This window comes from Podarcis filfolensis (assembly GCF_964270895.1).
Source record: "Podarcis filfolensis genome assembly, chromosome: 17".
In the NCBI taxonomy this organism is placed as follows: Eukaryota; Metazoa; Chordata; class Lepidosauria; order Squamata; family Lacertidae; genus Podarcis; species Podarcis filfolensis.
The window spans coordinates 28,844,138-28,866,858 of NC_139621.1; the positions used below are offsets into that span (position 1 = coordinate 28,844,138).

The following is a 22,721-nucleotide window of genomic DNA, read 5'->3' on the forward strand; positions in this document are numbered from 1 at the left end:
GTAGATAAATAGGTATCGCTTCAGCGAGAAGGTAAACGGCATTTCCATGCGCTGCTCTGGTTCGCCAGAAGCGGCTTAGTCCTGCTGACCACATGACCCGGAAGCTGTATGCTGGCTCCCTCGGCCAATAAAGCGAGTTGAGCGCCGCAGGTCACGACTGGACCTAATGGTCAGGGGTCCCTTTACCTTTACCTTTATGTTCCTGACTTAAGGTAGCTTACAACTACAATTTTATTTCATTCCATGTGATAGTCTTTTGAAAATGTTGATACCTCTATGGTAGTTTTGGTTTCACTTTTGTTTTCAGAGCACCAATTGGGAACCGTTGTGCTACACAACCTGGCTCTTTGACAACCTTTCAAGCTCAGCTGCATAAACCAGCCGACCAAGAGGGCACTATATCTCTGCCTCGCAAATGTACAAAACAAGGCCAGAGTCAACAATATGAGCTGTGTCCACCTTGAAACGTTTTTGTTCCTTTTCATGCTTATTTTGCCGATTTCCTATAGAGAAGACGGGCGATTTGGGGAACAGAAGCTGAAAGGCAAATAAATTCCCCAGGAGACCTGGCACCATATGCCTGATGAGCCCACTGAGTCAAACCTTGGACCTGTCCAAATGGTCGGGCTGGGCTTTTGTCTTTGGCGACATCTATTAAAAGCGGCTCTCCAATGTTTGCTCAGAGCATCCTCTTTCCAGGCAGCTGGGCAAAAACACGACAAAGCGGACAACTCAGGCCGATTAGAGGAGTCCAAAATGTAAACATGGAGACTTTTCATCCAAGAGAAGCGGCTACAGAAGTGCAGATGAGGCTGCTAACACACAGTGTGTGTGTGTATAATTGGGGTATAATGTTAGTTCAAGATGAGAGGCTACAAAAGTCAAACAAGCAGTTTGATGCTACTATATAGCTGCACTTAAGGGCCTTGACTTTCTATACCGCCTGAAAGGCCAAAAGCAGCATTGATTAGCTAATTAAGAAAGGGAGCGGGGTGGGGGGGCAATTCAATTTTGAAACAAGCCTAGGAATGGAAAGAAGGTAATAGGGGCTTTATATTAGGACTGCCATTTCAAAGTTTCATTGTAAGGGTAGAGAGATTTCTGGGTGAGGGATCCACTCTTAAAATGTAATGGGAATTAAAAGCGCCTTCAAAAAGTATTGGCTGCCTTTGATAGCTCATAACTACCAAATAGAAAGGTGTTCATGAGATCAGCTATGTGGGTTCACTGAAAAGAAAGGCAGTGGAGGCAATGTTGGGTTGCCTCTCCTAAAATGACATCTTTGGGCATTGCCACTACAGTGGTACCTCAGGTTAAGAACTTAATTCATTCTGGAGGTCCGTTCTTAACCTGAAACTGTACTTAACCTGAAGCACCACTTTAGCTAATGGCGCCTCCCACTGCCGCCGCACCGCCAAAGCATGATTTCTGTTCTCATCCTGAAGCAAAGTTCTTAACCTGAGGTACTATTTCTGGGTTAGCAGAGTCTGTAACCTGAACCGTATGTAACCTGAAGCATATGTAACCCGAGGTACCACTGTACTTGAAGAGGACATCTCCGTAGCTTTCCAGCCAACATCTTGCACAGAACGGCAAGGTTTTCCAAGCAGAAGTAGGGCAACCACCTCAGGCTGTGGATTTGGGGTGCCATTGAAGGGTGCAGAGTACACCTGACAGAACTGCCTGCTCCATGCCCTCCAACATTTCTCTAGTGAAAATAGGGGCATCCAAAGGAAAAGCGGGACAGTCCAGAATCAAATCAGAAACCCAGGCAACTTCTGTAAATTCGGGGCTGTCCCTGGGAAGTAGAGAAACTTGGAAAGCCTATGAATGTACATCAGTATACTGTATAGAAAAGCCACAAAATCTTCTGCTACTCAAATCCTTTGAAATTCTGTATAATTCTCCCTCACTGCAACAAGTGAGGTTACAGGGAACCAGGCAGAGGGCCGTCTCAGCAGTGGTGCCCTCGCTGTGGAACGCCCTCCAGTCAGATGTCAAGGAGATAAAGAACTACACAACTTCTAGAAGACATCTGAAGGAAAGCCCTGTATCAGGACGTTTTTAATGTTTTACTATGTTTTTGTATGTGCTGTGCTGCCCAGAGTGGCTGGGGGAACCCAGCAAGATGGGTGGGGTATGAATTATAAAATTATTCTTTTATTAAATTTGAATACCGCCCTTCATCTGTAGATATTACAGCATAAGAATACAAAATTAAAAAACACACAATAAGAGTCTTAGTCCTGTTCCGTTTCTAAGGAACTGAATAAAAACTGGTTTGTGGATGGATCCCTTCTAAAAAGAACACCCCTTTCACAATTAAATTGAGTCTACATCTGCATCAGCTGATGACGTAAACACATTCATGGGCTCCTGCTTTACGTCAATAGTTAGTGCAAGCAGAGAAATGTATGCAATGACATAAATAATAATAATAATAATAATTTATTTCTACCCTGCCCATCTGGCTGGGTTTCCCCAGCCACTCTGGGCGGCTTCCAACAAAAGATTAAAAATACATTAAAACATCAGTCATTAAAAACTTCCCTAAACAGGGCTGCCTTCAGAAGTCTTCTAAACGTCAGATAGTTGTTTATTTCCTTGACATCTGATAGGAGGGCGTTCCACAGGGCGGGCACCACCACCAAGAAGGCCCTCTGCCTGGTTCCCTGTAACCTCACATCTCACAGTGAGGGAACCGCTAGAAGGCCCTCGGCGCTGGACCTCGGTGTCCAGGCTGAAAAATGGGGGTGGAGACACTCCTTCAGGTATACTGGGCAGAGGCCATTTAAGGCATCACAACATGGGGTGGGGAAGCATTTTTACAGACTTCTAAGGGCAGAAGAGGAGGGATTTTGGTGCACGGGTGACATTAGTACGTGTAGCCATGCCCTAAATTAACTGCTCCTGAATCCTCCCTCCTTTCAGTCCATTTGCTTGGTCTTTACAGAGGGCAGAAGTATTTTTAGCAGGACACTGGAAAACCCCAGCAGTACCATATATTTAGATCCTGGTCTCAGATTTGCATTTATAGCCAGCCTGTCTAAAGCATCTGGCGTCTCATGACAAATGAAAGTGTTGCTGTGCGCTGTGTGTTTTGCATAACCTTTCTCTCTCCCCCGAGCACCATTTTGAAATTCCTAGCAAGAAAGCCTTGTCTGTGGATATCAGATGTAAGCAAAACATGTGTACAACTATAGTAGATACTGAGAATACTGATGTAAACCGAAGCCAGGATATCTGGTTTCTTTACGTATTTGTATGGCGTTGCTCTCAAATATTTAGCATTCAGAATGAAACATTTTCAAATTATGCAAGAACGTATTCCCTTACCTGTGCTAGTTTCTCCCAGTACAAGTGTGGCGCAACAGAAGAAATGGCACACACCAAACTACCCGGATTTTGAGGTGCTCTTACATTTTTCCTCCAGTGTTCACATCATTTTCTCAGTTCCTCAGTTGAAGGTGACCCGGAAACTACAACTAATCCAGAATGCGGCAGCTAGACTGGTGACTGGTAGCAGCCGCCGAGACCACATAACACCAGTCTTGAAAGACCTACATTGGCTCCCAGTACGTTTCCGAGCACAATTCAAAGTGTTGGTGCTGACCTTTAAAGCCCTAAATGGCCTCGGTCCAGCTCCGAGGGCCTTCTGGCAGTTCCCTCACTGTGAGAAGTGAGGTTACTCAGTAGTGGCGCCCGCCCTGTGGAACGCCCTCCCATCAGATGTCAAAGAAATAAACAACTATCTGACATTTAGAAGACATCTGAAGGCAGTCCTGTATCAGGAGGTTTTAAATGACGGATGTTTTAATGTATTTTTAATCTTTTGTTGGTAGCCGCCCAAAGTGGCTGCGGAAAATAAAAAATAATAAATATTAATAGTATTTTATTATTCCTAAGGTTCCAGATTGCATAGCTGCCAAAATACTGCATTCGAGTACAGTGGTACCTCGGGTTACAGACGCTTCAGGTTACAGACTCTGCTAACCCAGAAATATTACCTCAGGTTAAGAACTTTGCTTCAGGATGAGAACAGAAATTGTGCAGCAGTGGCGCAGCAGCAGGCCCCATTAGCTAAAGTTGTGCTTCAAGTTAAGAACAGTTTCAGGTTAAGAACGGACCTCCAGAACAAATTAAGTTCTTAACCCGAGGTACCACTGTATTTTCTGGTTTTAAATCCCCCCTGAATTTCAGCATAATTGCTGAATTATCCTCACAAATATACTACCAAAGCTGAACATGCTTGGCTCCAGGGAATGAGCCACGATACCACTGGTGAATCCTCACCTGTCAGCATCATTTGACTGCCAACCAAAACAGAGAAGCCCTTCAAATATGTAATAGAAACCATGTTGGCAGGCTATTATTTCAAGTCTGGGAGACACCGAGCGCCACTTCAGTATGGTATGATTTTAAAAAATGGCTTCACTTTGAAATAGTCAAACCTTGGGTTTTCGAACAGCTTAGTTCTTGAACCCGGAAGTGACTGTTCTGGTTTGCAAACTATTTTTGGAAGCCGAACGTCCGACGGGGCTTCTGATTGGCTGAAGCAGCTTCCCGCAGCCAACTGGAAGCCATGCTTTGGTTTCCGAACGTTTTGGAAGTCGAACTGACTTCCGGAACGGATTCCGTTCGACTTCCAAGGTACGACTATAAAAGCAAGGAGGCTTCTTGAGGCCTGCCTCATGGGGGAAGTAGCTGTAGTAGTTAAAACTGGTTGCATAGTGAAGATACGGAGATATGATGTCATAGGCACATGCATGGAACAGAGTTCATATGCACAGGTACTCTCACATTTTCTCAGCCAGGTTACTAGGGTCGCAGGGGTGTGGCCAAGTTATGTTCTTTTCTGAGTCCTCCTTCCTTGCAAAGACACTGTGCATACTTGAGCATTGCAGTTTTACAAAAAGCTCAGCACCTAACTAAACTGCAGTGTCTTACTTTGGTTCAAAAGGTGTCCCTGCTGTCACAGTTGAAATTCTTTTTTTTTTTTAATGATATTTATTCAGAGTTTCAAAAGTACAAGAAAAAGGACAAAAAAAAGAAAAAAAGGAACAAATACATCACAACAAAAAAAAGAAAAAAAAAAGACAAATCCCATATTACATCTTTTCATTTGCTTAATTCTTTGACCTCCTCACACCTCCCTTTTCGTATTCTAATTTAATTCGTTATTTCAGCAAATTCTTTCAGTCTTTCTCAATTCTTATTTAGATAGTCTAACCTATTAGTTAACTCAACAAATCCTTTCCATCTTTTGACATATTCTGTTATTCAATTTACCTTGATTTATTTAACCTTGTCTTACCATAAAAAGAAAACCTTAATGTTCAAAATTTAAAACATATTTATGCATAACTCCTTATATCCTTTCTACTAAAGCCAGATAATTCCATTCCAACATTTTCCCTAATATTTCATTAGTTTTACACTAATTCCAAAAATAAAAAGAAAATTTTCCTTTTATAGGCTTTTTTTAAAAAAAAATTTATCCAACGTCCCTTCTTCCTGGTCTCGGGTTATGTCAGTCCTTACTGTCCATTCCATCCAGTCCATCAACCTGGTGATCTTATGTCCGAAGCCCTTAAGTCTCTTCTATGCCTCTTCTGCAGATTTTCTTCTTCTTGTTTATGCTTACACTTTTCCTTATCTTTTGTTGGTTTCTTTCTTAATTTCTTCCCTTTCTCCTTGAGGAGTAGGTCTCTGGGGGATTCCAACCGATAGTTATATCCATCTTCCTTCATCAGACTAGCCCATTCCCCACAGTCCCACTCCCCGCCATCATCATTGTAATCCAAAAAGTAACTATCCAAAAAATAGTTGTCAGAATATTTCCAAGTCCCCCCAAAGTTAAGAGCCTCCTTAACTCCAGGCTCTCCCAGGCCCACTCCAAATTCAATCTTCCAAAACAACGGCTTATGCTCCTGCAGGGCTTCGGATCTCTCCATTTGTGTTGCTTGGGGTGCGATCGCAGCCTCCTCCATCTTCATCTGCCCTTGCACTTGCCCAGTCGAACCAATTTCCTGAGTTGGTCGCTGCATAATTTCTATGTTTCCTGTTAATCCATATTCACTGGCTACAGCAGTCATCAAGTCCAACTTCTCCTTCATCAAACCCGTCTTCTCATGCAACTGCTCCAGCAAAGCATTTGTCTTGCAAAAAGCAGACACCAAAACTTCCTCCCCACACATTTCTATTCAAGGTCAAACGGCTGGTCCCACGATCCCAATCTCGCAGCTGTGAGGTCTCCAAGTAAACTGCAGCAACAAATTGACAAGCTCCCTCTAGGGGACACAATTTCTATTTGTATCCATCTTTTTGAAACATGTCCAACAAAAGAAAGTTACTTTCAATTTTCAATTTTCAAATACTTTGTTTCTTTAAAATGCAGAAGGCAGCATTGAAGTCAGTTTGGTTCTCTTTTTTAACTATCTGTCAAAATGCTCCACGTACAATCAATGGACGTCTCCGGCAATTTCTGTCCTGACACCCCGTTCCCAGGTCTGAGACGATGGAAACTTATTTTCCTTTACTCCCTCTCCTGCAGGCTTAAACAGTCAGATTCCCCCCCCCCCCTTTTCACCTGCTTCCAAGGGGGTTTTATTAGTTGTAAATGCAGGAAATTCCAACCTTTAAGACAACTTTCCAGGCTATTAGATTGTAAGGTTTTTGCTTCAGTCTATTTACAAAAAGCGAGAGGCGGACTTCCTGTTTTGAACCTTCCCGCTTCGGAGCCTAATTCAAGTATTTCTTGATCCAATTTTCCGTTTTTACTCACGGGTACTTGTTTAGAGTCCAATTGTCAACAGGAAAAAGTCAGCGCTCTCCGGCGATGGCTGTGCGGCTTCCCTCCATGAAAATAGCAATCAGTTCGCAGCACCGCGCTGCTCACCCCACTTCGCTCCGGAGCCCCAAATTGGGGTTCCCCGCGAGTAGGGGAGGCGCTCCTGGTGCTCTGCCGAACCCCACGTTCCCAGGCTCCCTCCGCCTGGGATTTCTAGCGGGTCCCCACCTTCGCTGCGGTGGGCAGACCCAATTTCCATGGAGCTCGTTCCCCCGATTGGAGGAACTCCGCCATTCGCCGATGGCGCTAACCTGGAAGTCTGTCACAGTTGAAATTCATACAGAGGCCAAAGTCAAAACACAAGTGCTAAAGACACCAGGTCTCTATGTCCAGATCATCAGTGTCCAGATCAAGGGAAGTAATAGTACCACTCTATTCTGCCTTGCTGAGACCACACCTGGAATACCATGTCCAATTCTGGGCAACATGATTTAGGAAGGGTGCTGAGAAGCCAGAATGTGTGCAGAAAAGGGCAACCAAGATGATCGAGGGTCTGGAAACCAAGCTTTACGATGAGCGCTTGAAGGCAGCTGGGTATGTTTAATCTGGAAAAGAGGAGATTGAGAGAACAGACGATAGTCATCTTCAAATATCTCAAGGGCTGTCACATGAAAGAGGGAACAAGCTTATTTTCTCCTGCTCTGGAGGGTAGGGCTCAAACCAGAACTTTCTGACAGTAAGAGCTGTTCAAGAGCGGAATGGTCTCCCTTGGGAGACTGTGGACTCTCATTCCTTGGAGGTTTTTAAGCAGAGACTGGATGGCCATCTGCCATGGATGCTTTAGCTGATGTTTCTTCATTGCAGGGGATTGGACTAGATCAGGGGTCGACAAGGTTTATCTTGCCTGGGCCGGATCGGTTCTGCAGAGATCCCTCTGTGGGCTGGATCATGCGTCCATGCGTCTGCGCGCCCTTGATTTTTGGCGTCTGCATGCCTGCGATTTTCGGCACCGCAGAAGTGAGTCCCCACGCTATGCTGCACTGGTTTAACGCAGTGCACAAGTGGGCATTAGGGCGTTAGAGTGGGCCTTAGGTTGGTGACCCCTGGACAAGATGATCCTTGGTGGCTCTTCCAACTCTACAGTTCTATGATTCTGTATCAATGCCATTCTCTAAGACCAAACACTCCAATTCTCCCATCTCCGCTCAGAGGCTTCTAGCATTAGCGGAGAAACACATGCATGCCTTCTCTCTCTTCAAGGGTCTCAATCCATACTTCCAAATACTCATCAAAATTCAGTCATTAAATTAACAGCAAGGCAGCCCTCATTCAATCATCAAAATATATCCATTTTTGAGTCTTGATTTAAACCAGGCAGTTAAATACAGTTCATTCGGCAATTTCCAAGGTTAGATTAAATTAATAATTCAAAATTGACCAGCAATAATAAATTCTTCTACTATTAAAGTTCATCCAGGAAATAATTTCCTCACATGGATTTACTCTACAAATTCATTCATTCCATAATGGGCTCAAAAACCCTCAGCCAAGTAAATTAACTAAGCTCATTTTACCTGACAATCAAACGGAGGTGAGAAAAGCAAGATTTCTGTACTGTGCCTTGACTGGTTCTTAGGAACAAAAATCTATACCTTGTTTTGAAACACACTAAATTTTAAAAATAGAAACGCATCACTGCAGCTGCATTGGCACCAATAGCTGAAAAGGCAAGCTGATAAAGGAAGCCTGATCTTACTTAGCATTATATTTTCAGAAATTAAGAAGATAAGGAGGACATATACAGGCTATACCAGGATATATAGAAGTTTATGTTGTTGTCTATCATGCTTGTGTTGTTGCTGTTTTTGTATATATGACAAATGCAACCTTAAAACAAGAACATTGTTGAGCACTAACTGCACATTATAAATATATTTGCCAAAGGCATAGATTCTTATCTTCCATATTCTGAATAAATGTGACATTTTCCTAAGTCTCTTTTCATAAGTTTATTTAAAAAGTTCAGAACGTATGTATTAATTTTAAAGCCTCCTTCAGATTATTTTGTACTGAGTAACATCCTGAAATCTAGGTTAAAAGCGTACCTCTGCATGACAAGTACATTAAAACCTTCATCCCGAACCCAGAAGTTACTTGATACTAACTTGTCACATTGACTTCAATAGGACAGAAGGAACAAGCAACTTTTCCTTGACAGGAGCCACCGACAAGAAGAGCATCATCATACATTGTACAAAACAGCAAACAACTTCGTCAATAAGTTAAAACACAATATTGTATGTGGATCATTTAAATACTATTTGTTTTAGTGAGGGGGCATGCATTAGTACCGTCTCTCTTTTTCCTATCTACACAAGATAAACAATAGTTTTAAAAAAAATAATTCACATTTTCTGCCCACAAATAGAAATGTTTACATTATTGTGCTTTGTATAACAGAGCTCCAAACAATGCAAAACAGACTTCAGGCCACAGTGAGCCACGTACAAATAAAATATACTATGAGAACTTCTTCAGAGATAACAGTATTTCACTTTGTCCTGATCGTCAGTTTCAGATCTTTTTGAACTGCTGCCCATAATAAGGGATGTGACAAATTATCTTTGATTTTTTTTTTTGTACAATGCCCCCCCCCCCGTTATCTCCTAATGATGGGGACATGGCAGGAAAGTCTTGAACTGCGATTAAAGGTCAATAATACACTATTAAAAGCAGTGCTATTTTTCTAGAAAAATAGATGCCCGAACTCACCATGAACTCACCTCGTTCTCTTAGAATGGCAATGGTGCCCACCTGAGAGTTCCAGTGGGAAAAAAGCCCTGATTAAAAGTAGTATGGGTTGCTATTTTCCCCATGAGTGAAATCCCACTGGGAATAACTGTAAAAAGGAGCCACACTGGGATGTGCAATAGACCAAGGATGGCCAGCATCTGTATTCTGAGCGGCCATACTGCGTTGCCAATGAGTAAGCTGTGAAGGACTCTCACGCGCTAGCGCTGCTCCCTCAAAAGTGGTCCTGAGTGGGGGCTCCAAGAAAAACTTGGATTCGAGAGGTTGGAAGGAAGCTATGAACAATTTAGGTGAAAGGGGACCATGTGAGTCAGATGGCCATTCAAGTAGGTGACATCATTTCCTCCTACATCCATTAGCTCCTAAAGTGATACTGGACCCTGTAGATTCAAACACAGGCTTTACCTAACAACCCATCTGTGGGATGTGATACATAGATAGCAGTCAAATACAACATTCCTTGTTTTCCTAGAGTGGACTTGCAAGGGGATGTTTGGTCCAGCCAGTTGGAACTTCCTGTTTTCTCCTGGCCTGGGACATACTTCCTCTTGCATGTGACTAGAGGTGGGCATGACTTTACCTGGGCAGGTAACAAAACCACAAGGCACGCAGCCCTCCTCCCTCTCTTTTCCATCTTCCTTTTCGTCGTGTGAACTGCAGTGACTGCCAGTCTGCAGTCACTGGGATTAACCCCCCCATGTGGGGTAGATCCACACGTATATACTTTGTAACGAAGTCTGCCTTCAGGGATCCATCTGTGAACTGAATGTGTGAGTAAACTTCTTTTATACACATTGCACAAGATTGTGTCGTGTCTATTCTTTTAGGAGGGATACAAAGGGGTCTTACCAGGAATCTAATATTGAGAAGCTTAAACAAGCTTGCAACCAGCTAACCGCTGTGCATTTAAAAGGGGAATATAAAACTCTGCTAAATTACAGAACTTGCTAGCACAAGTTAGGGAGGATATTAATAAACAATATATCCTCTCCTGCCTCCCTGAACATTCCCACAAAAACTTCCATTTCGACTAAGCACCAAAAGCCACTGCTAAATAGTCCATGGCTTGCCATACAACTGGTACCACCCGCCTGCGTTTTTTCACCTGCGTTTTTTCCAGTTCTGGGCAGAGAGCAACACCCAGAGGTTCAGCGAGCTGTGGTGTAGACATGAATGGTGGGCTGTATTTGGTGACCCTTAGTTTGGGCAGAATAGGCAGCTTTTTTCTTGACTTAGGGACATTTGCTGCAACAAATGTTCAAAATGGCCTCCCGGTATTACTTTTTCCTTAAATACAACTTTTATGTAGCTTATTCCCCACCCTGCCCCCCATCCTCAGCTGTAGAAAAGAGTTCTTCAGAGTTCCTGAAGCAGGACATCAATTTGCTTGTGCGTTGACCAACTGAACAGTGAATACATCTTTTACAGCATCTCCTTTGGAAATGGCTGAAGCATTCCACAATCAAAGACGCCTTGTGGGCAACATAAAAACATGTCATTGCTTTAGATTGGTCAGTAGAGTTGAATGACTTCTTCCCATTCGTTGATAGGCCAGATCCCATTGGGCTGGACGTTGGGTGGAGAGTTTTTCCAGTCCCACATCTTCACGGGTATCTTCCACTCTTTACCATAGTTGGCTTCGATGTAATGGAGAGTTTCACATGGCACACGTACCTTGAGTTCTACGAACTCAGTCCAACACAGTGTAAATTTCGGAAACAGATACCTGTGTTGCAGAAAAAGAACAGGAAGGTCAATGATGAAGGAAAGGGGCTTTGTAATCCAATCAGTGAAATGTGGTGTGTCTTCGTATAATCTGCATACAGATAATGTAAGAATTCTGGGATTGAGTAAAAGTGTCTGCATCCAGATTGCATATTGCAGAATTTGGGCTAAAATGGCTTCTACAACTACATACTAAACACCTTTGCATGACTTATACAGACGTACTTTGGTTTTCAAACAGCTTAGTTCTGCTTCCTGCAGCCAATCAGAAGCCGCGTTTTGGTTTTCGAACGTTTTGGAAGTCGAACGGACTTCAGGAATGGATTCCGTTCAACTTCCAACATATGACTGTACTGGCAAATTTGGGTCGAACAATTATAGTTAACCAAGAGGGTCCTGCACAACAAACCCACTTCCCCAAAATGCCTGCATTTTTGCAATGGGAAAACTCACTAGAAAACGTGGGGAAACGCTTGTCTAACCTCGCTGCAAACCAATCAGAATGAAATGCTCATTAAATAGCCAACAATGTCCATTCTCCCTGCAAACAAATTGAGATGAATGCTGAAAAGGTCCCCTAGAACCACACCTAGTTTTCTCCAAAAAGTGGTTTGAAAAAGTGGTCTGCAATTCCCTCATGGTTTATCGTTTTTATATTGGTGGTAGAATAAAACTGCACTACACTAATTGCTAAGAATATCTCATGCTAGAGTTTGTCAAGCTCTATTTCCTTCCCCCACAGATGCCAAGTCTGACTCATACTTGAATTTCTTGCCCGATTTGGCCTGAGTTCCGCCATTCCACACGTGGTCATCCTCTTCATAGAAGAAAAATATATCGAGCTTTACTTCATCCTCTCCTTGAAAGGAGAGCTCCAAGCTGTCTTCAACCTGCAAGGTAGACAGGAAAAAAGCACCTTATATGGCACAGATAATATTAAAAGAGGCTGCAAAGTCAAACACTGCAAACATACAAGAGGGACACATGCCAGGTCTTTGTGCAATGATTTTTAGGCAAAGTGACACGGTACATTATCCATGTTTGGGTTTTGTTTATTTTTCTGTCACAAAAGCATGCTTAAAATAAAGCAGCATCTGCTGTGGAGAACCCAATCTGCACCACGCTCTCAATCTGGATTGGGGATCCTGCACCAAGTCTCCTGTCAAAAACCTTCCCAGACGACTTGCCTACCCAAGTATTGCTTGCACTATATGGCACCCTAGGGGTTGGGGAACTAACAGTCGCAGCAGAGAAGGGTATGCTTTGGCAGGAAACAAGAGGCCAGTTGGGACCTCACTCCAGACTGAGAGCTGGCGCTTCTTCAAAATAAAGAGATAGTTTAAGCATGCATTTTTAAAAAAAATCATAACCTGTAACTGGGCTTTGTAAAGAAAACCAAGACTGTTCTAACAATCTGGCTCTTTAGTCACACCAGGATTTAATGGCCTGTTTGAAACCACCTTATCCATATACAAATAAACATTTGTTCATGGTTATCAGGTACACTGTATGAGAAGACTATTTATATATCCAGCCTTTCCCCCAAGAAGCTCAAGGTGGCATACATTTTTGCCGGGCCTGATGCTCGGGGTGCCTAGAGGTCTGTGGAGTCGGGCGTGTCATTCAGGGGTTTGTGTTAAGGTCAAGTTTTAATTTCGGAGAGCCTTCATTTTCTGCTGTTACTGGTATGAACGCTTTGCATTTTTATTGCTGGACTTTATCATGACTTATGTAACAACAGCTTACTTTTATTGCATGCTTGTTTTCATTTATGGCTTATGACTGCTATTGCAACTAAGTAAATCTTTTGGTGTGGTAAGCTGTGATATATCAATATATCGCCCAAAACCAGTTTGAAGTCCATATCGTGATATTGGTTCCATAATTTCTGACCCAGCAATATATCATGAATCAGGATGTGTGTGCGCGTGCGCACTCTATGCAAAAATCACAATTTGAGGGAAGCTTTTAATGTTTGATGGATTACTGTATTTTAATATTTTGTTGGAAGCTGCCCAGAGTGGCTGGGGAAGCCCAGCCAGATGGGCGGGGTATAAATAATAAATTATTATTATTATTATTAATGCCTCTACATAGCTTCATCCTTATTTCAGACATTGTGGTATATCAGTATATCACAATGTTTAGTTGATGATATATCACGATGTTGAAAACCAGAAACTGCCCAGGCCTATAAGGGACGCGGGTGGCGCTGTGGGTTAAACCACAGAGCCTAGGACTTGCCAATCAGAAGGTCGGTGGTTTGAATCCCCGCAACGGGGTGAGCTCCCATTGCTCGGTCCCTGCTCCTGCCAACCTAGCAGTTTGAAAGCACATCGAAGTGCAAGTAGATAAATAGATACCGCTCCGGCAGGAAGGTAAACGGCGCTTCCGTGCGCTGCTCTGGTTCGCCAGAAGCGGCTTAGTCATGCTGGCCACATGACCTGGAAGCTGTATGCTGGCTCCCTCGGCCAATAAAGCGAGACAAGCGCCGCAACCCCAGAGCCAGCCACGACTGGACCTAATGGTCAGGGGTCCCTTTACCTTTACAAGCCTATAAGCCAGTTTGAGCATGGAAAGGCAGCATACAAATAAACAACGCTGTTGATACATTGTTCTGTCCTCCCACCCATTTTGTCCTTACAACAATCCTGCGAGGTAGGCTGACTAAGAGTGATAGCGACTGGGACCCTGGGTCACTCAGCAACCTTCATGACTGCAAAGAGATCTGAACCCAAATCTCCCCAGTCCAGCATCCACTACTCCATGGTACCTCTTCCAACACACAATATTTTCTTCCTGTTAGAGCCTGGCATTGCAGACCCTGGAAAGGAGGGGTTACAAACAGGGCAAAGTGCCCAAGTCAAGTGTGTCATCCACCAACCTTGCCGAACTTGTGCTTTAGTGGCAATCCTGCCTTCTGAAATGCTGGAATGATATCTGGCTGGTAGTCTTGAATGAAAATCCCCAAGTCCACATCCTTGCTGTAAGGAATAATATTGCACTGCCTGTACCAACCTGAAAACACAACAGTTCTGTGAGTTTCATGGCAGAAAGCTGGCAGAGTACAGACCCAAGCCCACAAAATCTACCAGCCTATGAAGATTTCTCCTAGTTTGCTGGGGACTTGCAGAGGAGGGCTTAGCAAAGGCTGTAACGATATGGTGGCGAAGTGGGGTTAGGGAGTGGAGCAAGTTAAGGGTGGCAGTGCCTAGTTCTCTCCCATCACTACATAAAGAAGACTGATGATCTTCTTTCCAGGGACATTCCAAAGTTTCGGCAAGTACTGGGGTGTTTAAGGCTTAAGCCATTGAACCATACATGTTTCAAGCTGTTTTGGTTCATAGTTCAGTTTTGGAATATGAAAATGCGTCTCTGCACGTTTGTGGGTTTTGCAGCACCTGTTAAGACACCCCTGAGTAATTGAATGCATTCAGTTCTCAATCTTAGCGACCAAACGTGACCACAAGCTCCTTACCCAGGCAAGTTCCACTGCTCAGCCAAAATCTGACTCCTAAACTGTTTAATGTCAGAGAAGCAAGATGCAGCAAGGCCTTGGCTTTCTTTCTGAATTCAACAGCATCCAGAGATACATCATCAGGGTACAGCTGAAAAATAAAAAGGAAATTGTAAACGACTTGTATTATTTTCATACAGTCAAGTGTTTACAGCTCCCACCAAACTACTTTTTTCTGCTGTTTCAGTATTTTAACTTTTGTTATGTTTTAAAGTAGGGTTGTAATTTTCCTTGATTTTCCTTGTTTTAGCTTTTTGTATATCTCTTTGAAGTCTTTTACAATCAAGTGGTATATACATTTTATGAAATAAATAAATCAATATTTAATGAACTTCAAGATATGTTCAAACCCAGGTAAATAACCATTTTTAATACAGGTTCTTTTCTATGCCAGTATCTACTGCCGTGGCACAGAAAATACTATTATTTTCCTGCTTTCCTATATAAAATAGATTCACCTTTGTTTCCATGCACTGGATTTTCATTCTTTGGCGCCACCAAGTGTTAAAGGATTATAGCAAATCTTATTTATCAGTATTGTACTGTGGCTGGCTTCGGGACTATAATATTAAGCTACCAGTGGGCTGGATGGGTAAAAGGGTTCATAGGTTTCAAGCTATTTCCATTAACATTTAAATCTGAAACAGGACTCTGGGGTCAGGAAGCAAAGAACCATGCAGATATTTCTATATACCAAGGGGAGCTTTGACTTGTGATTCATGAACAGCACTCTTCCACACTTTACAGCAAACAATGTTTCCAACTGTAGTTCATTGGACCGTGGAATACATATGAGTAAATAATTATTTAAACATGAGCCACTTAAGAGATCAGAAGCTAGCTTCACCACCATTGCTTATCTCTGGAGGTAAAAAAAAAAAAGGTAAAGGACCCCTGGATGGTTCAGTCCAGTCAAAGGCGACTATGGGGTTGCGGTGCTCATCTCCGCTTTCAGGCCGAGGGAGCCGGCGTTTGTCCACAGACAGCTTTCCGGGTCATGTGGCCAGCAGAGCTAAACTGCTTCTGGCACAGCGGAGCACAGTGACAGAAGCCAGAGCGCATGGAAACTCCATTTACCTTCCCGCCACAGAGGTTCCTATTTATCTACTTGCACTGGTATGCTTTCGAACTGCTAGGTTGCTGGGACAGAGCAACAGGAGCTCACCCCGTCATGGGGATTTAAACCGCCGACCTTCTGATCAGCAAGCCCAAGAGGCTCGGTGGTTTAGACCACAGTGCCACTCACGTCTTATCTCTGTAGTATCCATATAGCATATATAAATCAGCAAGGCAGGAGGAGTTAAATCAGGATTGCACAAATCACAATCCAGCCATGCACCGAAACAGCTCACTGTCTGCTTGACTACAACTCTCCCCTCTTATTTTCACAATCAGAGGCAAGCCGTTTAGTAGGCCACTGCGTGTGGTTCATAGGCAGATTTGGGCTTGGTGGGTCATAGGGTGTGCAAGTCTGCAGTAAGATATTTTCATATGGTTCTACAGTCTGGGAACAAAGGCATCCATCCACACAGCCTAGATCAGTGTTTCCCAAACTTGGGTCCTCCATCTGTGTTTTTTGTTTTTGTTTTTGGACTACAGCTCCCATCATCCCTAACTAGCAGGCCCAATGATCAGGGATGACTGGAACTGTAGCCCCCAACCCCCCCCCCCAAAAAAAAACAGCCAGCCAGCCAAGTTTGGGAAACCCTGATCTAGATATACTAGCATTCCCATTTAAGCATGTTAACTCTGATGACAACAACAACCATTTTAACCCTGGGGTGGTGGGGGAAACCAGGCAAGCAACACTGGAAAGTATTTCACATTTTGAGTGAAATGCTACTTGATAACCACTAACCTGGAAGAAAGATCGAGCTTCTCTGTACCTACATTCAATAAACCTGGAGTGGGACCTTTCCTCTAGGAACTGAGATGGCTCTTTTGGAATCTGGACTGTCAACCCATCAATGGAAACACTTATTAGTTCTAGCCTGTTACAAAGGAGGAAAGAGTTACATTAATCTGGCCAGAAAACAAGAGCACCTTTCATGTCTGGAGGATGAAACGAAACGAAACACAGGAGCAGCTGCAGTCGCTTCATATGCAAAGGCTGCAGATTATCTATTTTCACCCAACTACTCCAAAATAACTCATTCCATTTGGACCAAGCGAGGTGTTCTGAAGCTGTTCAGCCTATCTGCACCAACAAGAAACAAATGCCTACGATGGGAAGGCAGAATGGAAAAAGTAAAACAGCACCATGCTCTCATCCAGCTGAATCCCTTTAGCCAAATGGATCAGGGACTCTGCCATACAGTGGACCCTCGAGTTATGTTACCTTTGGGTAACTTAACTTTCGGGTTGCGAACACGGCAAACCCGGAAGAGCACAGAAGCGCTCTGCGTGTCGTGCGCATAAGCACTCTATTGCGCCGCACGTGTGCACAGAAGCAGTTCCACCAGACGCAGACTTTTCGAGGCACATAAGGACCCCCTGGAATGAATTAAGTTCATATCCAGAGGGCCTGCTGTACTAGAAACAACCCACCAGATACAAGGGCAGAGGTACATTATTTGCCTAATGAAAGATTTATCTGAGTGCCTTTTCCCCTTGGGGGACCATACTTATTCTCAGCTACTTGCATTTAAGGATGTGTTGCAACATGATGAGCAACAAGCTGTTTATTTTCCAGCTATTTCTTCTGTTTGGCCCCATTTTGAAGCCTCACAGCCCAGTGGCAACCACACCCTGGTGGTAAAGGATTTCCCAAGTTTAAGATGCATTTATTTGGCCTGTGCTGATTTTATAGTCAAACATCATCACTGCACGATTCCCTGTTCTAGTATCATGCATGAGGGTGGGAGAAGAATATTGTCGGATCACGAATGTAAAACTTTTCTCCATTGCTGTAATCTCATTGACTTCAGAAATCCTGCACATCTGATTTCATTCGTCGTTCAGCAAGGATACAAGGCAAACCGGACAGCTGTGTGCTTTGCATGAAAAACTCGTGCATCAAATAGAAACAGAAAACACTGCCTTGCCATTTCTTACTTGTCATAGGCTCCCGGGTAGCGGCCAAATGGCAACTTCCGAAAAGGTACAAACTTCCGGTCCATATGTCTTTTCAGCCGCAGCTGTCCATGCCAGAGGTAGTTCCCGCTCCTCTCATAAAAGACCACCAGATGGATGGCATGTGCTGCCAGTCTGAAAATGTAGTGTAAGGGAATCTCCATCCCAGAGAGGTCGTCCATCCCTTCTAGACGTGGGTCTTTGCTCTGAAGCTTTAGCCACTGGAAACCCACTCTCTCAGCAGCTCGAAACAGGCCCACCTGAAATTGCATTTTGCTCAGTACATTAAACACACACACACACACACCATACACACCCACACCCACACAGAGTCCTGCTTTGCAAAGCACTTGCTCTTCTGTTTCAAAATGAAACAGAAACCCCTCTCTATGGTAATGCAATTATTCTTACAATCTCCTTTTTAGTTCTAATAAATACACTTAACCAACTTACTTGGCTTCACACAGTTCTCTGAATACCACTTAGCATTTATTTTCATACACTTCTTTAAGTGTAAGGAGTGTATTAAAACCTCTTTTGTGCTTTTCTGCAGTTTTCCTCCTGAGTAACAATACTATCTGTTAATATATGAAAGCCATAACAAAAAAAACACAACCTTCAAATACGAACCACAGAGAGACACACTCCAAGAGATCTGTTGCTGTTGTGAGGTACCTTCTAAGCAACATTTGCCTTGTGGTCAAGTCACTCACCTTGTGACTCCCCCTTTCTCAAAATTCCTGAGAAATGCACCATAAATGTTTTGATATTTTGTCTCTATGCTTACTCAATCTAACAGTTACAAAGTTCAGCATAGATAGGTAAATGAAGATGAGACAAATTTACCTCAAGTTTCCAGGCTTTGTCCAGGACTGCAAAGGTGGTGAAGTCCCGTCGAGCACAGAAGTATCTGCATTCTGAGTGGCTGCTATCAGGAGACGTCCTGAGCTGCTTCAAGTCTGTGTCAATTAGTCCCAGAAGCAATGGATCAATCAGATGCACAGGTATGTTGTGACTGGACATCAAACTAATGAATTTCTTAACAACATGCTGTATAAAGAGACAGGAAAGGGGAAAAACATCTTTAAAAAGCTTTTGAAGACCCCTAAGTCAATAAAGTAACAATAACGGGTATCATACTGATCAAAGCAGCAAAAGAGATCTTATACATCTTATACTCAGGGCTGCCTCTGAAGACGGTTCAGAAACTTCAGCTAGTGCAGAATTCAGTGGCCACGCTGCTCACTGGAGCAAGACGGTTTGGGCATATTACACCAATCCTGGTCTGACTGCGCTGGCTACCGATTAGTTTCTGTGCCCAATTCAAAGTGCTGGTTTTGACCTATAAAGCCTTAAATGGCTCAGGACTGCAATACCTCTTTCATGTGCCTCCTCCTCGAGAGGCCCGGAGGGTGGCAATATGAGAACAGGCCTTCTCTGCAGTGGCTGTGGAATGCTCTCCCCAGGGAAGTTCGCCTGGTGCCTTCATTATACACCTTTAGGCGGCAGGCAAAAACATTCCATTTTAACCAGGCCTTTGGCTGACCTAATTAACATCCTATACCCTTTAAACTGTGACTCTTTTAGGGGGGTGTTATTGGATTATTGTTTTTATTTTTATTTCATATATTGTGACCTTTTTTGTGACCCGCCCTGAGACCACCGGGTGTGGGGTGGTCTATAAATTCTATAAATAATAATAAAAGGATAAAAATACTTTTAGTGCAAAAGTACTTACCCACCGACTACCGTCTTGTCCTGCTTTGTTCCCTTTAATCTTGGGGAAAACAGCTCCATTCTAACAAAACCAAACAACAGAGAAGAGGCTTTGCAAGTCAAGTCCTAGTGCTACCACCAAGACGAATGAGAAGTGAAGCTTTGGTGATATTTTTCAAAAATATTGCATTTCTTTAATATATTTGAACTAATCTATTTTCAACTCGAAGAGTACACACTTCCTCTGTTGACTAACCTTCTGACATACTACACTGGAATCAAACTATAAAGATAGCAATGGAGCTAGAAAGCTCCACTCCACTTGACTAGAAAATGGCCAGACATATGGAACATATGAAACATATGAAATCTGACTTTAACCATGTTTAAGCCACATTGATTTCACTGGAATTTACTACCAAGCAAGAATACTCAATACCAAGCAAGTCTCAATCTCGCGTCTCCCATCTTATTTTAACAAATCACTATAAACACTTGTTTGGATTCGTTCTGCTGAATGTAGCTGTGTGGTAGTGTTGTTTTTAAGTGAGCTGCCAGAGTTCTTACCCTTGGTGATAAATAGTATTTATAATAGTACAGCTGGAACAGGAGAAAGACTGAGCTTGTCAAAGTAAGAAGGCCCAAAACCACGTTCTTGTTAATTCTCTGCATTAGTCTTCAGGGCTCTCTTGACTATCAGTTGAAAGCAGGAGCTTCGTTCTTCTCATCTTTTCAAGTAGCCTACCAACGTCTCTCCAGTGGAAAATAAAGCTGGGGAAAAGAGGAGGGGGGAACTTGAATTCAATGAAGTGTTTGTAACAGTTTTATATAAACGAGAATCATTGTTTTGTGCAAAGCACATTAATGCTTGTTCAAATTACTTTTAAGTCTCTTAACAATGAGAAACATCAAAGTGCTTGTGTGAGTCCCTGTTGGTTAGTAGCATAACACAGCTAGGTTCTCAGATCCCCCCCTCCCATTCTCCCAAAAGTATTTGAAAAAGGAGGAGCTAACCTTTTTCGGGTGCTTGAAGACAGCATCCCTCCAGGGAACTGCACTATTCAGGGGGTTATATTCCTCTCCTGACTCATTCAGTGATCAATCTGATGACAGGGGCAAAGAATTTGCATCCTCATCAGGGTGATGGGCAGAGCAGAGAGGGATAAACCTCTCCACCAAATCCCAGTGCCATGTCTACTTTTAATCACTCCCTCCCTTTAAATTATTACTGTCTGTGCTAAAAATCAATGGGGTTTTGCTGGTGGTAGTGTCACATTGAGTAATTCCTACCTGCAACACACTATCAAAGGTACAAAGCAATCATAAACCAAGTTTGTTCTTTTGGAGCTTCTCATGGGCTCCCACATCCAGTGCTTAAAGCACATTCAATGCACATCTATCCCCCCTGCCTCCAAAGAATCCTAGGAACTGTTGCTTAAAGGTGCTGGGAACTGTAGCTTTCCCCTCACAGAAAAACAGTTCCCAGCAGCTTCTCACGTACACACGCCCTCCCATCAGATGTCAAGGAGATAAAGAACTACACAACTTTTAGAACACATCTGAAGGAAAGCCCTGTATCAGGAAGTTTTTAATGTTTGACATTTTACTATGTTTTTATATGTGCGGCGCTGCCCAGAGTGGCTGGGGAAACCCAGCCAGATGGGCGGGATATGAATTATAAAATTATTATTTTATTTTATTACATTTGAATACCGCCCTTCATCTGCAGATGCCACAACATAAGAATACGAGATAAAAAAAGCAAGGGGATAAACAACTGCACAACTTTTAGAATACATCTGAAGGCAGCCCTGTTTAGAGAAGTTTTTACTGTTTTATTGTGTTTTTAATACTCTGTCAGAAGCCACCTTAGAGTGGCTGTGGAAACCCAGTCAGACAGGCGGGGTATAAATAATAATTTATTATTAATAATAATAAGCTAAGCAGCCAAATGGCTCCTTAAACCAGGGTTACAGTGGCCAAAAAACACAATGCCTAGTTGCCATTTTGGAGCTGGATATTTTCAATACAACTTTTTGGGGTTTCCAATTGCGCGGATAAAAATATCGTGGATAGAATTCGACAGGATGTGATGTTAGTGTGTGGATCCCAAGGCAGACAGGTGCCTCCAAGGCGGCAAAATGCACCTGGCGAATTTCGAACGCTGCCTTGAGGGGGGGCGGGGCGGCGGGGTTGGGCTAGATGACCCTCACGGGTCCCTCGCAGCCTTGCAACTTCTCTCCTCCTCTCAACGTCTATCCGCGGGGCGGAAACCTCCCCGTTTAGCAGCTGCTTTATTTAATCTTGTCCCCCCACCCCAACCTTGTCGCTGGAGCAGCGTTAAAAGAGCAGCCTAAAGCGAGCCCGGCGAGAAAGGCGCCCCACTAAAAAAAACCACACACACGCCTCATAGCAACTGCCTCCCCCCCCCCCCGTCCCTCTTACCTGACGGTGCGCCAGGCAGGTAGGAGCCGAGCGACGGGCTTCTGCCGTAAAGCGAAGCCCGCCCTTTACGGCACCGGCCGCCTCAGGGCGGCGCGAGGAGAACATAGAGTTAAGACGGGAGGGAGGGAAGAGTCCGTTTACGAAGGCGCGCAGGTTGCCTTTTCCCCTTGAAACCTCATTTCCGGTTCCCGTTTGAAGGGCCTCTGTTTGTAAGCGGGGGTGGGGTTGTGCCCCGCACTGTTCGGTGGGGAGCCGGAGGTGTTGCGTGGCTTCACTTGAGGCTCCGACCCCCTGGGGGGGGGGAAGGAATTAAAGCTGGCGTATACGAAGGAGGACGCCCGGTGTGCGCGTGCGCGGGAGATGCTGCGTCCCCAGCTGTTCCCAACAAGCCGCAGCTCCCAACGTGTCTGAGGCTGCTGGGAGCATAAGGGGGGGGGGGCGTCCCTTCGGTTTGACTTCACCCCCGGAGGCGCACTGCGTTGCCTCTCGACGTAGATGGAGGCAGACATCAGGCTGACCTTTTGGTTACTTTTCATAGGTGTTCGGCAACTGGATACACTAAAAATAAAATTAATAATAATAATAATAAACTATATTAGCAAAGTTAAGAGGGGACACCCACCCTGCAATCTTGCACTCAGGAGG

At 43.8% G+C, this 22,721-nt stretch overlaps 1 protein-coding gene across 3 annotated transcripts; it reads right to left on the reverse strand.

Moving 5' to 3' along the window:
* Positions 1 to 8,784: 8,784 nt before the first annotated feature.
* Positions 8,785 to 22,243, reverse strand: FKTN (fukutin). 3 transcript variants are annotated; one of them, XR_014542949.1, is made up of 12 exons: positions 22,077 to 22,140; positions 20,646 to 20,734; positions 20,199 to 20,402; positions 19,654 to 19,713; positions 18,762 to 18,965; positions 17,898 to 18,175; positions 16,702 to 16,834; positions 14,805 to 14,934; positions 14,211 to 14,344; positions 12,089 to 12,216; positions 10,755 to 11,327; positions 8,785 to 10,706 (listed from the first exon to the last, which is right to left on the reverse strand). XR_014542949.1 is itself a non-coding variant. In XM_083592556.1 (10 exons), the coding sequence occupies exons 2-10, from the start codon at positions 20,301 to 20,303 to the stop codon at positions 11,114 to 11,116; spliced, it is 1,386 nt and encodes a 461-aa protein (XP_083448682.1). In that variant the 5' UTR covers positions 20,304 to 20,402; positions 22,077 to 22,183; the 3' UTR covers positions 8,785 to 11,113. The 3 variants fall into 3 exon arrangements, 1 of the variants encoding a protein (XP_083448682.1); XR_014542948.1 differs by lacking the exon at positions 20,646 to 20,734 and having other exon boundaries at positions 22,077 to 22,243; XM_083592556.1 differs by lacking the exon at positions 20,646 to 20,734 and having other exon boundaries at positions 8,785 to 11,327; positions 22,077 to 22,183.
* Positions 22,244 to 22,721: the final 478 nt, after the last annotated feature.

Excerpts from the sequence above, each read along its gene's own strand:
- FKTN (XM_083592556.1), bottom strand. The coding sequence starts at position 20,303 with ATGCAGAGAATTAACAAGAACGTGGTTTTGGGCCTTCTTACTTTGACA. Across the intron at positions 18,966-19,653 it reads GACAAGACGGTAGTCGGTGG|CATGTTGTTAAGAAATTCAT; the intron begins GTAAGTACTTTT and ends CTCTTTATACAG. Across the intron at positions 12,217-14,210 it reads TAAAGCACAAGTTCGGCAAG|GTTGAAGACAGCTTGGAGCT; the intron begins GTTGGTGGATGA and ends TCTACCTTGCAG.